The following is a 13,389-nucleotide window of genomic DNA, read 5'->3' on the forward strand; positions in this document are numbered from 1 at the left end:
ATACTGTTAAAGAGGTTGTTTTGCTCATGTTTTTTCAATTATAATCCAATTTTTATTTTATTTTTATAATTTTTAATTGATTAATTAAATTAATTATTAAATTACTAATGCAAAATTATGGATTTTAACCCTTAAAGAGTTATTATTTAACTTGATATTGATTAAATAAAAAAATTTAGTCAATTTAAAGTGTAGTGTATTTCTAATTTTCCAACTAATAAGTTTCACGATTAAAAGGACAGAGAAATAGATATAAAAATACAAATTACAGTGGTTTAATGACCCTTTTAAATTTATTATATGATGTTGACAAAATAATAAATATTTATCACATATGTTTAAGATGATATATTAAAAACTATGATCCCACAATAATAAACCTTTCAATCATGTAATTTTGATAATCTATGTGAGGACTTTATTAATAGCTACTGATATATAATCAGTGCTACAGGGCAAGTGCTTTAATATTGCACTAAACAATTGTTGGTTCGACTTTTATGCTCTTGGAACTCCAAAAAGCCATCAAGTCATTTTCATACTTAAAGTTTAAAATAAACATTAAGAAAAAAAGAAAAAAAAACAAAAATTCTTTTTTTTTTAATATTTTTTAACTTTTAACTTTTAAATGAATAATCTAGAGATTTACTCAAATTAGATAAATCATTTTCCCTGGCGGCCTACGCAAGTGCACACGTCAGCAGAATCCATACATTTAGTGGGGCCCATCCAATGATCACCATCCATCCATCCATCTCTATTCTGCTTTAAAGTCTGCACATAATCAAACGTTATTGCACAACTTTCAAGACTTGGACTACCACTGAACTTTTTTATGGGTGAATCATAATTTTATTGAAATAAAAAAACAAGAGAATACAACAGACGGAAAAAAAACCAAAGAAACCAAACAATTAAAAAAGACAAAATCTCATTAGTGGTGAAGGTATAATAAAATAAATACAAAAAAACAAGTAGAGAGGAAGCTGGACGAGTTAAGTCATCCTCCTAGAGACACTAGTCTGCCCAAGTTACTGAAGAGATGAGATTACTCTGGAGATAAACTACTCTCAGGGCGGGCGGTGTGATATGTGGGCCTACTACTTAAGAAGTTGATAGATCTCTTGATTTTCTGGGAAGCTTTAAAATTGAACGGTTGAAAAAAATCTGGAGCTGCAGAAAGCCAAGTTAAAAGTGTATTAACAATTTTGAGTAAAGTAGAATGTAAGGGCAAATAGTTAGATTGAAAAATTCAGTTGTTTCACTCCAACCAAAATATTCCAAATAATTACTCTAAAAATGAAATCCAGATATTTCGTAAATTAAAATTTAAAGAAGATATCTAAGAGGTCTAAATACTGAAAATTCAGTGAGAAAGATGAGAGTTAATGTTTTGTTTAAAGAAAGACCAAATTCTCTCCGAGTAATCACAATCGAGGAATTGATGATCCAGTGTAATATAACTACCACTAACTCCTTATTTATTTAATTAATTAATTAATTATAATAACAACAACAATAACTAATTTTTTATATTTTTTTGAGTTTGTGGTGATGAGTAGGATGTCCATAATTTGACTATATATATATAAATCATGGTTGTTAGTGTAATATAACTACCACCGACTCCTTATTTATTTATTAATTAATAATTAATTAATTAATTAATTATAATAACAACAACAATAACTAATTTTTTTATATTTTTTTGAGTTTGCGGTGATGAATAGGATGTCCATAATTTGACTATATATATATAAATCATGGTTGTGTACTTGTGTCTCATGCTGTCTCTTTATCCACATCCGCTCTTTTGCCTCGGGATTTGTGTTATGCTCTCCGTGATGCACCGAACTAGCTACAATGAAGATCGTTACACGTGGCGCGAGTCCGTTTCTCTATTTTAAGTTATTCGATAAAAAGATTCCACTTTTGAAGTAGGGCCCACGACTGCGCCGCCGCTAATTACCAAAAACTGTATATATTTTTTTATTAGAACCATACTTTTTTATATGTTTTTTTTATGAACACGACTTCTTGAATTTATTATATTTAAATGTGAGTTAAAATTAATTTTTAAATAAAAGTTAGTCTAATTATTGACCTTATTTTATTCAAATAAAAAAATTAAAAATATATCACTATCTATATCTTTGGCTGCTTTTTTTATTTTTAAAATAATGTTTTAGTGCTTTGGGTTGGAATTAACAATATAATTAACTTGCTGAACCATAGCACATTAACCCATTAAATGAAGACCATTAATCAGAATGTACATATATTTGTATAGATTTATCTTATGATTTTTAAAATTTAAAATTTATCAATTAAATCCCTGATATAACTTGTCATATAAATACCTTTGCTAAAAATGATTGCAAGAAAAAGAAAAGCTTGCTAATTTTAAGTTTGCATGTGAATTATCAGCGGCACCATTTTTTAAAATAAAAATAATTTATTTTAATTTCTAAATGGCTTTATTTCTTTTGACTTCTAAATTATAAAAAAATTTACGATCAATATTTATCTTTATGACGGGTGAATATGGGATGCGATATCACCTTGTGATTTAATTTTTTTATCAAAGATGCAAAAATTATTTTTGGTACCGTAAATCATTTGAACCAAATGACTTTAGTAATTTTATATTTTTCATCTAATATATGATAAATAAATATTACAGAAATATAGCAATATTTTGGAGCAAAAATACCAAAAACTAAGACATTTTATAATTTAGAAGTCACAATAAATAAATTTTTTAAAATGAAAAAACAATAATTATGTGTGACTTTAGTTCTCAAACTAAATTATAATTAATTAATAAAAAGTTAAAAAATATATATTCCAATAATTGTGAGAATAATTAAGGAATAAAATTAGATGGTAATAACCGTAATTAATCATATAAAATGAATTGTGTCATTTAATGACAATATAATTGATTCTCCGTTACCTCTTTCTCCGAGACTTCCAAGCTTCGGCCGCTGAGCGAGAGGGAGAGAGTGAGAAAGATTCAGCCTTTATATAGCGCAAGGCCTCGTCTTCTTGCCAGCACTGATCTCTAGGGTCACGAGAATCGCTGTTGCATCTCGATTTGAGGTAATTTTTTTGATTCCTGAACTCATTGGTTGTGGAAAGATAGCCTTTTGGTGGTTTTTCGGTGGAATTGGGTTTTTGATTTTATAGGTTGTGATTGGAGGTTGAGGTTGGTGGTGAAGCAATGGCGCTTTCTTCGCGTGTGAGCTCTTACCGAGTTCATGGATTTGAGGTGATGGGTTCTGGAGTGGATGTTCGCAGGAGTAGCTTGAGAGGGATGGAGAAATCTGTGAGTTTGGCTGTGAATGGTTGGAGTTTGGAGAGAAGAATGAGAGCGTTGCAATTGGGTGTTGGTGGGTTTGGAAGGGGGAATCGTGTGGTGGTCGCTGCGAGCCCGCCTACGGAGGATGCTGCCGTGATGACAGAACCGTTGACAAAGGAGGATCTTGTCGGGTACCTTGCTTCTGGGTGCAAGGCGAAGGAAAAATGGAGGTTTGTTCTTGAATCGCTCTTCTGCTTTGATTTTCCTTGTGGCTATTGTCTGACAGTATGATTATAGTGTTTTAGATAATGTTAATTAAGTGTTTATTATGCTTTGTTGCTTCAATTTTAAACATGGTTGATGTTATATTCTGAGGATTCACTATTGTTAGAATTTAACGTTTAGTTGGTCTTGTATGGCCAGGATTATTGTTAATTTACTGCTCCTTGGTAAATTATATGGTTTTCAAATGTTTTACTGTGTCTTTGATTCATATGAAGAGTTAATGCCTACTGTTTTCATATATATGGTGTGTCTGACCTCGTATCATTAATTTTTGACAGGATAGGTACTGAACATGAGAAGTTTGGTTTCGAAGTTGGGACTTTACGGCCTATAAAATATGAGCAGATTGCCGAGTTACTGAATGGCCTGGCAGAGAGATTTGACTGGGATAAAATAATTGAAAACGATTATGTAATTGGGCTCAAGCAGGTAAGATTACCATTTTCTAATGCTTTGATTGTATTGATCGTTGTTTGTGGAGATAACCGACCTAATCTTTGAATCTGTAGTAGTATGGTTTATGTGCTAATTATCAAACATTTGTTTCAGACACCTATTATGAGTTTTTTAAATTCTCTCCATTGCTGTTGATTTTTTCAAACCTATTTTACCCGAACCTCTTGTTTGTTCTCTTAAGTCCTTCTGAAGGATTTTATATGTGTACAATTTATGCTTTTACAAGCTATCATACCTATACAGGGGCTTATCCTCAGGTTTACTTCCATTGAGGTCTAGTAGATGAGGATGCAATGTTTTGAAGAAATTTTCTAAGGAGAAATTGGTTTTTTGTACTGTTTCCTATTTAATTGAGGACTTTTCACCATCTATCAAGCAGGGAAAGCAAAGCATCTCACTGGAGCCTGGTGGTCAATTTGAGCTTAGTGGAGCACCCCTTGAAACATTGCATCAAACTTGTGCAGAAGTCAACTCACATCTTTATCAGGTCATTGGTCATACGATATTAACGTTGTCAATATTTGTATGTACCAGTTATCCTCTGCTGCGTGTTTTGGACCTTTTCTGGTATATAAGCTTTGAGTCTCTTATTTTAGCTACCCAACTTCAAGTAACTTTTTTTGTCGTTTCTGCCGTGAAAAGTACAAACACTTTCTGCTCATAGATCTTTTGGTGGCTATCATTTTTGAATTTCAATTATTGATAATACTGATAAATCTTAATGGCTTTCATTTTATATTAAATTCTACTTATTGATCATCTAGACTCTCGGATCACCATGATGTACTGGTTATTACTTGAAGTTTTTTTTTAACTTATTTTTTATAACTTGTGGTTTTCTTGTGTAGTGTAATGACTATATTTTGGTGCCTTGGATTAGCTACAGTGAATCTGCGGCTGCTGGAAATAACTAACTAAAATGTACCTGTTAATTAAATGTGGTATATGGTAATTGTAGTTTTGCAGTTGAAATGTAGCTTGCTGAGACTGTATTTGGCACTGTAATAAATATGTTATTATTTCTTAACCAGATTCCATTGTCGCCTAGTATTTTGTAGAAGAATCTCAAAGCAGCAGATAAATAGGTGTCTTCTTTAAAAACCCAAAAATTCTTTTGAAGCAACTCAAGTTAGAAAACTCAACCCAATTGTTATCACAGAGTTTACTATATAAAATGTTGCATATCATTTCCCGATTCATGGAAATGGAATTGCAGACGATTGTAGAAGACTATGATTTGACCATTAGTTGTTAAGTAACATTGTTTTTAGAGTTCTAGGTAATTCTATTTTTAGTTTGTCTGAATGATCATGATGGAAAAACCAATTTCAACCATCTTTTTAGTCATGGGTATATCTTATATGTGGCAGTGTGTTTTTTAATTTTTATGAGTTCTATATCCATTCGATAGTTGTGGCATGCCTTATTTTTTGTGACTTCTGGGTGAACTTATGATTTTAAAGAATACCGTTTCTCATAACAATATTACTTGTCTCTAACTACCCGTCAGCAGGCATGAGGAAACATATGCTAGATGGTTGAAATACAAAAGAGCAGCTTTTGTGTTTTCTTTAATCTGTTTATTTTGGAGTCAGAATAAACATCTTTTAGTTGTTGTGCCGTCATTATTATTTGTGTTGTCTTTTTTGAAAAAAATAATTGTAAAGTGACCTCACTTCAATGAGTACAAGCCTCCTTATGTATGTTATTGTGACCCTATTATTTTATCATGTTCACCGAAAAGAAATTGCATGTGTATGTGAGGAACAAGGCACTAAATTGTGAAGCTTGAGCTTATGATTTAGTCTCACTTTAAACCTCTGTGCAATGCTTGTCATTAGGTAAAAGCTGTGGCTGAGGATATGGGCATTGGATTTTTGGGGATTGGTTTCCAGCCAAAATGGGCACTGAAGGACATTCCTATAATGCCGAAAGTGAGAAGCTATCCCTGCTATATTTGTTCATGTTTTGTGTTTTACCCAGCGATAGTATTTGTTCCTTTTCTACATCCCACCAACTATCATGAATACCTGGCCACATCCTTTTGTAATACTATATACCCTTTTCTCCTGTTTCTTATTTTTGATATGTCCTGACTATAGTTGATTTCATCAATTGAAAGTTGAAACCAATCCAAAAGTTTTAAGAAATACTCTTCTTATTGTACGAATATTGTGGCTTTGGGTTGTTTTATATGGATATATTTGATGATGACATATTCTATTTGCTGCCTTGATAATTGGCTTATTCAGGACTTTTTTTCCAGGGAAGGTATGAGATAATGAGAAACTACATGCCAAAAGTTGGTTCCCTTGGACTTGATATGATGTTCCGGACTTGTACTGTTCAGGTTAGATTTCACTAATAATTTCCAAAAGACTATTATTTTATCAGTGGCATTAATATACATTTGGTGATGTACTGAGCACCAATCCATTCTGGATGATATGTAAGGCAAGGTATCAAATAATGGGTTACTGATGGTTATCTGTTCTCCATAGGTTAATCTTGACTTCAGTTCTGAGGCTGATATGATCAGGAAGTTTCGTGCTGGCCTTGCCTTGCAACCTGTTTGTATCTTTTCCGCCTACTGCTTCTTTAAACTCTTGCATTTTTTAATTTTATTTAGTAATAACCAATGCTTGAAACAGATAGCTACGGCGATTTTTGCAAATTCACCTTTTACTGAAGGAAAGCCTAATGGATATCTTAGTATGAGAAGGTGTTTATCAAATGCTTACTTTATGCATCATCTGCTGATTTAGATGCTACAATTTTTAAGTGTGTTTTTTTTTTAAACTTCCCTAATATCTGCTGCAGCCATATATGGACTGACACTGATAATAACCGGGCAGGCATGCTTCCTTTTGTTTTTGATGACTCTTTCGGGTATGTTTTTCCTTTATTCCTATTTTTACCAATCATTAGATTTCAGTTAACCTGTTTAATGGTGGACTATAATTTCGATGTGAGAGTTGTGGAATGCCAATGGACAGTACTTTCTTTTTGCTTGAGTGTGATGATAGAAGAAAACAGAAGAAGGGAAATTTATGGAAGAAAAGGAATAGAAGTTTATCAATATATATATATATATATATATAATTTGCTTCTTCATTTCTTCTTTCAACCAAACAGAATAAATTAAGTGTTACTGTATTTTCCCTTTTTTGTTTTTTTTTGTCAATCCAGTCATGCCTCTAGTTCATATGTACTCATCAGCTTCCTATTCAATTTATTTTCTAAAACTTTTCATAAAAACTCTTTCTGATATAGTTTAATGACAATATAGTATTGTTTTACTGATATATATTTTTAATGTCAGAATTATTATTGGTTTGCTTCATTATTGTGTTTCTTTGTCATTTTGCAGATTTGAGAGATATGTGGATTATGCACTAGATGTTCCAATGTACTTTGTGTATCGTAATAAGAAGTATATTGATTGCACTGGAATGTCCTTCCGGGTTTCCTTCTATCCTTGAAATTCTTCTTCTTCTTCTTTTTCTTTTTAAAAATATATATTTTTTCCTGCTACTACTTCACACATGCCTTGCCATTACAAATTATTTTCCACTTATTGATTTAATCAATTGAAAATTCTAATTCAATAATACATTGGCAGGATTTTATGGCAGGAAAACTTGCACCAGTTCCTGGAGAATTACCCACACTAAATGATTGGGAGAATCATCTAACGACAATCTTCCCTGAGGTTTATTTAGAATCAGTGACTTTAATATTGTAGCCATCAGCTTAAAAGTTGATATTATGTCCTTCAATTTGCAGGTCAGACTGAAAAGGTACTTGGAAATGAGAGGTGCAGATGGAGGTCCTTGGAGGAGATTATGTGCTCTGCCAGCATTTTGGGTATTATTTCTATTAAACTCCTTTTCTTGATTGCCGTTTTACTATTTTATTTAGGAAAGGTTCCTTATATGCCAATTGGCCTTATTGGATCCATGCAAGCCTTCTCTCCCTACATTTCCAGCTTGCGTAATGAATGGCAGCAATTCTTAGAAAGTTGCCATGCATCTCCAATACTCCAAGCAATCTCTTCTTTCTTGACTTGGACTTTTTGTGCTTTGGTTTGCTTTATTCTTGTGATGATGATTTTTGTTATTAGCTTGTTGGAATTTGTTCCTTTGATTTTTACATGTCAAGTTTCTTAGTACTTTTCTAATATGCTTTACCAGTCTCTACCAATATTTTGACTTTTTTTCAAATGCAGGTGGGCTTGTTATATGATGAGGTCTCACTACAAAATATTCTAGATTTGACTGCTGACTGGACAAATGAAGAAAGAGAAATGCTAAGAAGAAAGGTGAAAAGGATTACTTTTTTAAGTTTTATGGTTATTGGCTGTACCATTGTCATCTGCTTCATTCATGAAAGTTCATTGTATTGCACATTCAGAATTTGGTTATGGTTCAGGTAACTGATTTGTAACAATTTTTTTACAGGTACCAGTTACTGGCTTGAAGACACCATTTCGAGATGGTTTGCTGAGACATGTTGCAGAAGACGTGTTGCAATTTGCAAAGGTGCGTTCTGTATCTATTATTTGAAAGTTAAAGCTCTTGTAATACTTTCTTTTTTTCATCAAGAATGCCATAAGTAACATCTATCTTAAATAATGGTGTAGGATGGGCTGGAAAGAAGGGGGTACAAAGAAGCTGGCTTTCTAAAAGAAGTGACCAGTGTGGTTTCAACAGGTAATTCCTTTCATTAATATTGCTCGGAATCATTGTTCTGGCCATGCATGTCTTGTAAGTGTGTCACTTCTCTTGAGGTGGCATCTTATTTAGCATGATTTCCAAATCTTTGTTACCTCTCTCCTCTTTCAGTGCTTTATTTGCATATGACCTTAGTTAGAAGAACACTATTTAGTATGATTTTGGTCATGTACCTTCATCAGGAGAATGCTGTATATTAGGCCATTCACATCTTATTTAGTATGATTTCCAAATCTTTGTCACCTCTCCTCTATGAGTGCTACAAACTTTAGCTAGGAGAATGCTATTTAAGCTCACTTGCATGTTATTAAGTGTGATTTCAAACCATGGTCACCTTCTGCTTCAACTTGAAGACTTCTCTCTCCATTCTATTTCAAGTAACTAGCTACAAGTAACTAATGATTGTTCAATCAGAATATTCAGCATGAATGAAACAAAAGGAATCTTACCAGACAAAAGCATAAGCATCAATTCTTCATGTTCAAAGTTTCGGCATCTAATGTCGTTTGTTTTCTTCGGCAGGGGTGACACCAGCAGAGAACCTCTTGGAGTTGTACCATGGGAAGTGGGGACAAAATGTCGATCCCGTCTTTGAGGAGTTGTTGTATTAGCAAATTTTCAATGTTTTATATGCATTTCTTTGCATGAGCCCCCCTTGTTCTTCATCGGGGTGAAAATATTAATTTGTCTTCCTAGAATAAATCTATGTACAATCCATCTTACCAGAGTTGCTGGGTGTTTGCAACGCTCGTCGGTTGGAAAATTTATAACTTTCACCCTAGTATTTCTATATTTTCCTTACCATCAAGTATCAACACATACGCATGTTTATAGTTTTTATATCTAGTTACTAGGTGTTTTTTGGAAATTTACACGTCACCAGCCATATCATTCGTGTGGCTGGTTTCGTGTGAGGTTTTCGTTCTATGTAGCATTACTCTTTGAAAAACATATATCTATATATAAAAAACCTCTCTCCCTCTCCTATAGATTAATATATGTATGTATATATACTTGTCTTGTTTGTAAAAATACAAAACAAAACTATTTTTTTTGTCACAAGAGTAGTGTTCTTTTGTTTTTTTGTTTTTTTTAATTAATAAGTTTTACCTCATTACAGTCAATTGCAAGACTGCCATAGTTGAATGTTCTTCCCTCTTTTAAAAATTGTATAAATAGAAAAATAATATAGTATATACTACTTTATCATTAATGAGAATAGAGTAGATCAACATATGAACAAATTGGCATACATACAGTTCACATACAATTTTTATATATAAGAAATATAGTCAACCTATCAGCAACCTATGACCATAAACTTCATTGGATAAAATCATAGGTTTGATATGGAGGTAGATAATTGGACAATATTATTAACAGTATGTCCTTAAATTTGTCTTCTTTTATTTATTTATTTTCCACTGATATTCAATCCTATTTAATTTAACTTACAATTAATTCCTATTATTAGAAGCAAAAAGCCCTAATAGAAGTTCAAGTACTTCTAAAACCTTATAAAGGGAGGAATATCAGAGGCGGTATTCATGGTAGTGAGATTTTCAGCGTTTGATATCCCTTGTTGTAGTGCTTCTTGACTGACTTCTTTTTATAACGTTTATTTTTCTTTTATTAATTAATTTATTTATTATTTGGTTATTTCAAAAATGGCAATTTTTTTTGAGTAATGGTATTTTTACTAAATAAATTTCCTATGCCAAGTTGGCATCCATGTCATTCTTTCTTTATCTCTTTTTTTAAAAAATTAAAAATTAAAATTAAAAATTAAATTTCTATTTATTATTTAAATCTTAAATTTAAACATTTAATCATAAATGATAAACCGAAAACTCCCACTTTAAACCTTATACTGTATAGAATTTAGGGCATAAGATTTAGGGTTTAGGGTTTAGGATTTAGGATTTAGGGGTTAGGGTTTAAGATTTAGCATTTAAGGTTTAGTATTTATTATTTAGGGTTTAATTTTTTAGATTTTTAGGTATAAATTTTGTAGTATTTGGGTTTAAGATTTTAGATATGGTTATATTTTAAATTTTAAGAATTTAAGGATTTTTAAGGTTTAAATTTGAAGTTTATTTAAAAAATAATGATATAGACTATAATAGCATTTTTTTTTTTAAAAAAAAATTATTTTAAACAAAATTATAAAATTATATATCAAAATGAATAATGCTTTTTGCCTTCAAAACTCTTATTCCAATAATTGATGTTGCTACCAAAATCAGCATTGGCGACACAACCCTTCATAGTGGCCGCTCGGCCCACAAAAACAATTTTTTAGGACTTCCTATTAATTCAACCATGATGCTTACTTCGATGGGCAGTGGCTATCAAATCTTCAAAAAGTGAACATTCAACTTTGCATCTTTATCTGAAGATGTGATTCTCAGGTGGCAAGTCAGAGTCCACACCAGGGACCTATTCATTAATGTAAGTTATCGGATTTGAACTCAGGGTAATAAAAATCTCCTGCCTCAATTTTAAGCAAATAAGATTGTACCGCTGAGCTATGAGCTCATTTAATGTAAGTTATCTGAATTTGATTATTAATAATAATTTTGTTTTAAAAAATGAATTATTTGTGTTTAGCTCACATGAGCTACTTCATCATAATTACAAATTAAATTTCAGAAAACACAAAACACATTCACAGATGCGCTAGTGAGGGGAAGCACAAAAATTGCACAAAAAGCGGTGAAAGGTTACATATATATTACATAAAAAATAACATTGCATAAATTTATCAACTTTTGATAATACCAGCTGCCATCTTTTCAGTTATGCCACTTATGTTACAAACATCATGTTTTGAAGAAGTAAATATCTATATATTCTTTGAATGTAAGTTTGAATGTAGTCATACATTTTTTATCAAAAATGTAGTCATGCATTTTTATAGTTTTCTATATCTAGTTACTAGGTGTCTTTTTGGAAATTTTGAAAAAGAATACAAGTATATATAAAAGGCCTCTCTCTCTCTCTCTCTCTCTCTCTCTCTCTCACACACACACACACACACACACACACACACACACACACACACATACACACACGCACACAGAGACACCATGGCTAGCAAGATGAAATTGGAGATGTCCTTCTCCTTCTCTTGCCCTCCCTCTCGCCTTCCATCTCCCTCTCCCTCTCGTCCTTGTGTTAAATGCAAGCAAATGAGGATCAAGATGCATGCTGCTCTCTTGATCTCCACACTCTTAATTCTGGCCTTCTTTCTCCTACTACTGCACATAGCTGGAGCTAGTGAATTCCAATTGGGCCTGATGACAGGGATGCTGATAGCATACTCTGCTTTGGCGTGCCACGTTTTCAACTCAAGGACGACTCAAGGTTGGGATTCTTGGACTCTTTTTAGAAGCTTTATATATATATATATATATATATATATATATATATATTCATTTCTTCTATATATGCAGTTCCCCAGAGAAATGATTCTGAACAAGAAGCAGTAGCACCACCACAGGGAGAAGATGGGAACATTAATGATCACCAGATATTGCAGATGGTCTAGCAGCTTGTAAGGTAATGTTTCTTATTCGAGTCATCTTTATTTTTATTTTCTTTTAATTTATATGGTGTAATGCGATAATATTAGTAATGGTTCTTGCAGGTTAATCTTCTTGATCAAATGGCCGGGTTGCTATATATAAAAGCTTATCTTTCATTCTTTAAAACAATGGTTTTTTCTTGATTCGTTTACCAGTTGGGACAGTAATTTCTGGATCATCAATTGATTTTGTTGTTACAGTACATCTGCTTCTTCTTGAAATGTTTCATGCCTAGATTTTGAATACTTCTTGTGCTTTCTAGATTTCTTGTGCTTTTGTTTGGTGATATATGTATGTGCTGCAGGCTTAGATTCTTAGTTCCAACAGACAAACTCTATGTTAACAAGTTAGTGATATCTCCAGATTTTGATGGATTTTAAATTTCATATGCTGTTGTTGGCATAATGGTATGAATGTTCTTAATTTTCTAGAATTCTGGATAATAATTAAATTGATATTGTTGTTAGAGTGCATCTGCTTCTTTTTCTTGAATTGTTTCATACCTAGATTTTGAATACTTGTTCCAGTACTGGACCATTATTTTGGCATTAAACTTCTTTTTTCGAATACTATCTTGTTGAAGATTCTGGTTGGCATAAAACTTCTTTTTGAATACTTCTTTCTGGTTGTTCAGGATTCTGTCTTCTTGTAAGTTAGCTCAGATTTTAAGTTATTCAAAACTCATGTTTATTAATTAGTAATATGGAAATGATTGTTGATACAAGGTTCATCTGATTAAATGATATGATAAAATATTAAACTGTTAAATGATTATAATTGTAGCAGTATTATCAATTAATGTCAGTTCATATTAGCTATTATTAATTGCAAATAATCACCTATTTGGCTATTTGCATTCATGCTAAACAGTGTAAATGCAATTCATGGCATAACATCAATTATCAATATGAAGCTAGTAAGCATATAATTAATGACCCATCAAAATGCCTACCTTGTAATGGTAGGTTGGGTGAGGGAATAGTTAATATCAATCTAAAAATATATTAAATATATATGAAGGAGTCAC

General features: G+C 32.0%; 1 protein-coding gene across 2 annotated transcripts; it reads left to right on the plus strand.

Moving 5' to 3' along the window:
• Positions 1-2,960: 2,960 nt before the first annotated feature.
• Positions 2,961-9,592, plus strand: LOC120265459 (glutamate--cysteine ligase A, chloroplastic). Of its 2 annotated transcripts, none has more exons than XM_039273378.1 (16): positions 2,961-3,102; positions 3,203-3,531; positions 3,865-4,015; positions 4,422-4,529; positions 5,884-5,976; positions 6,309-6,392; positions 6,544-6,612; positions 6,694-6,764; positions 6,863-6,931; positions 7,413-7,506; positions 7,665-7,754; positions 7,829-7,909; positions 8,271-8,363; positions 8,503-8,583; positions 8,685-8,754; positions 9,298-9,592. In XM_039273378.1, the coding sequence occupies exons 2-16, from the start codon at positions 3,224-3,226 to the stop codon at positions 9,384-9,386; spliced, it is 1,551 nt and encodes a 516-aa protein (XP_039129312.1). In that variant the 5' UTR covers positions 2,961-3,102; positions 3,203-3,223; the 3' UTR covers positions 9,387-9,592. The 2 variants fall into 2 exon arrangements, with proteins under 2 accessions (XP_039129312.1, XP_039129311.1); XM_039273377.1 differs by having other exon boundaries at positions 2,965-3,102; positions 3,190-3,531.
• Positions 9,593-13,389: the final 3,797 nt, after the last annotated feature.

The sequence above is a fragment of the Dioscorea cayenensis genome, chromosome 7 (genome assembly GCF_009730915.1).
Source record: "Dioscorea cayenensis subsp. rotundata cultivar TDr96_F1 chromosome 7, TDr96_F1_v2_PseudoChromosome.rev07_lg8_w22 25.fasta, whole genome shotgun sequence".
NCBI lineage: Eukaryota > Viridiplantae > Streptophyta > Magnoliopsida > Dioscoreales > Dioscoreaceae > Dioscorea > Dioscorea cayenensis.

Coding starts and splice junctions, on each gene's coding strand:
- LOC120265459 (XM_039273378.1), top strand. CDS start 3,224: ATGGCGCTTTCTTCGCGTGTGAGCTCTTACCGAGTTCATGGATTTGAG. Junction 7,910..8,270: donor GTGCTCTGCCAGCATTTTGG/GTATTATTTCTA, acceptor TTTCAAATGCAG/GTGGGCTTGTTATATGATGA. Junction 8,755..9,297: donor GACCAGTGTGGTTTCAACAG/GTAATTCCTTTC, acceptor TTTCTTCGGCAG/GGGTGACACCAGCAGAGAAC.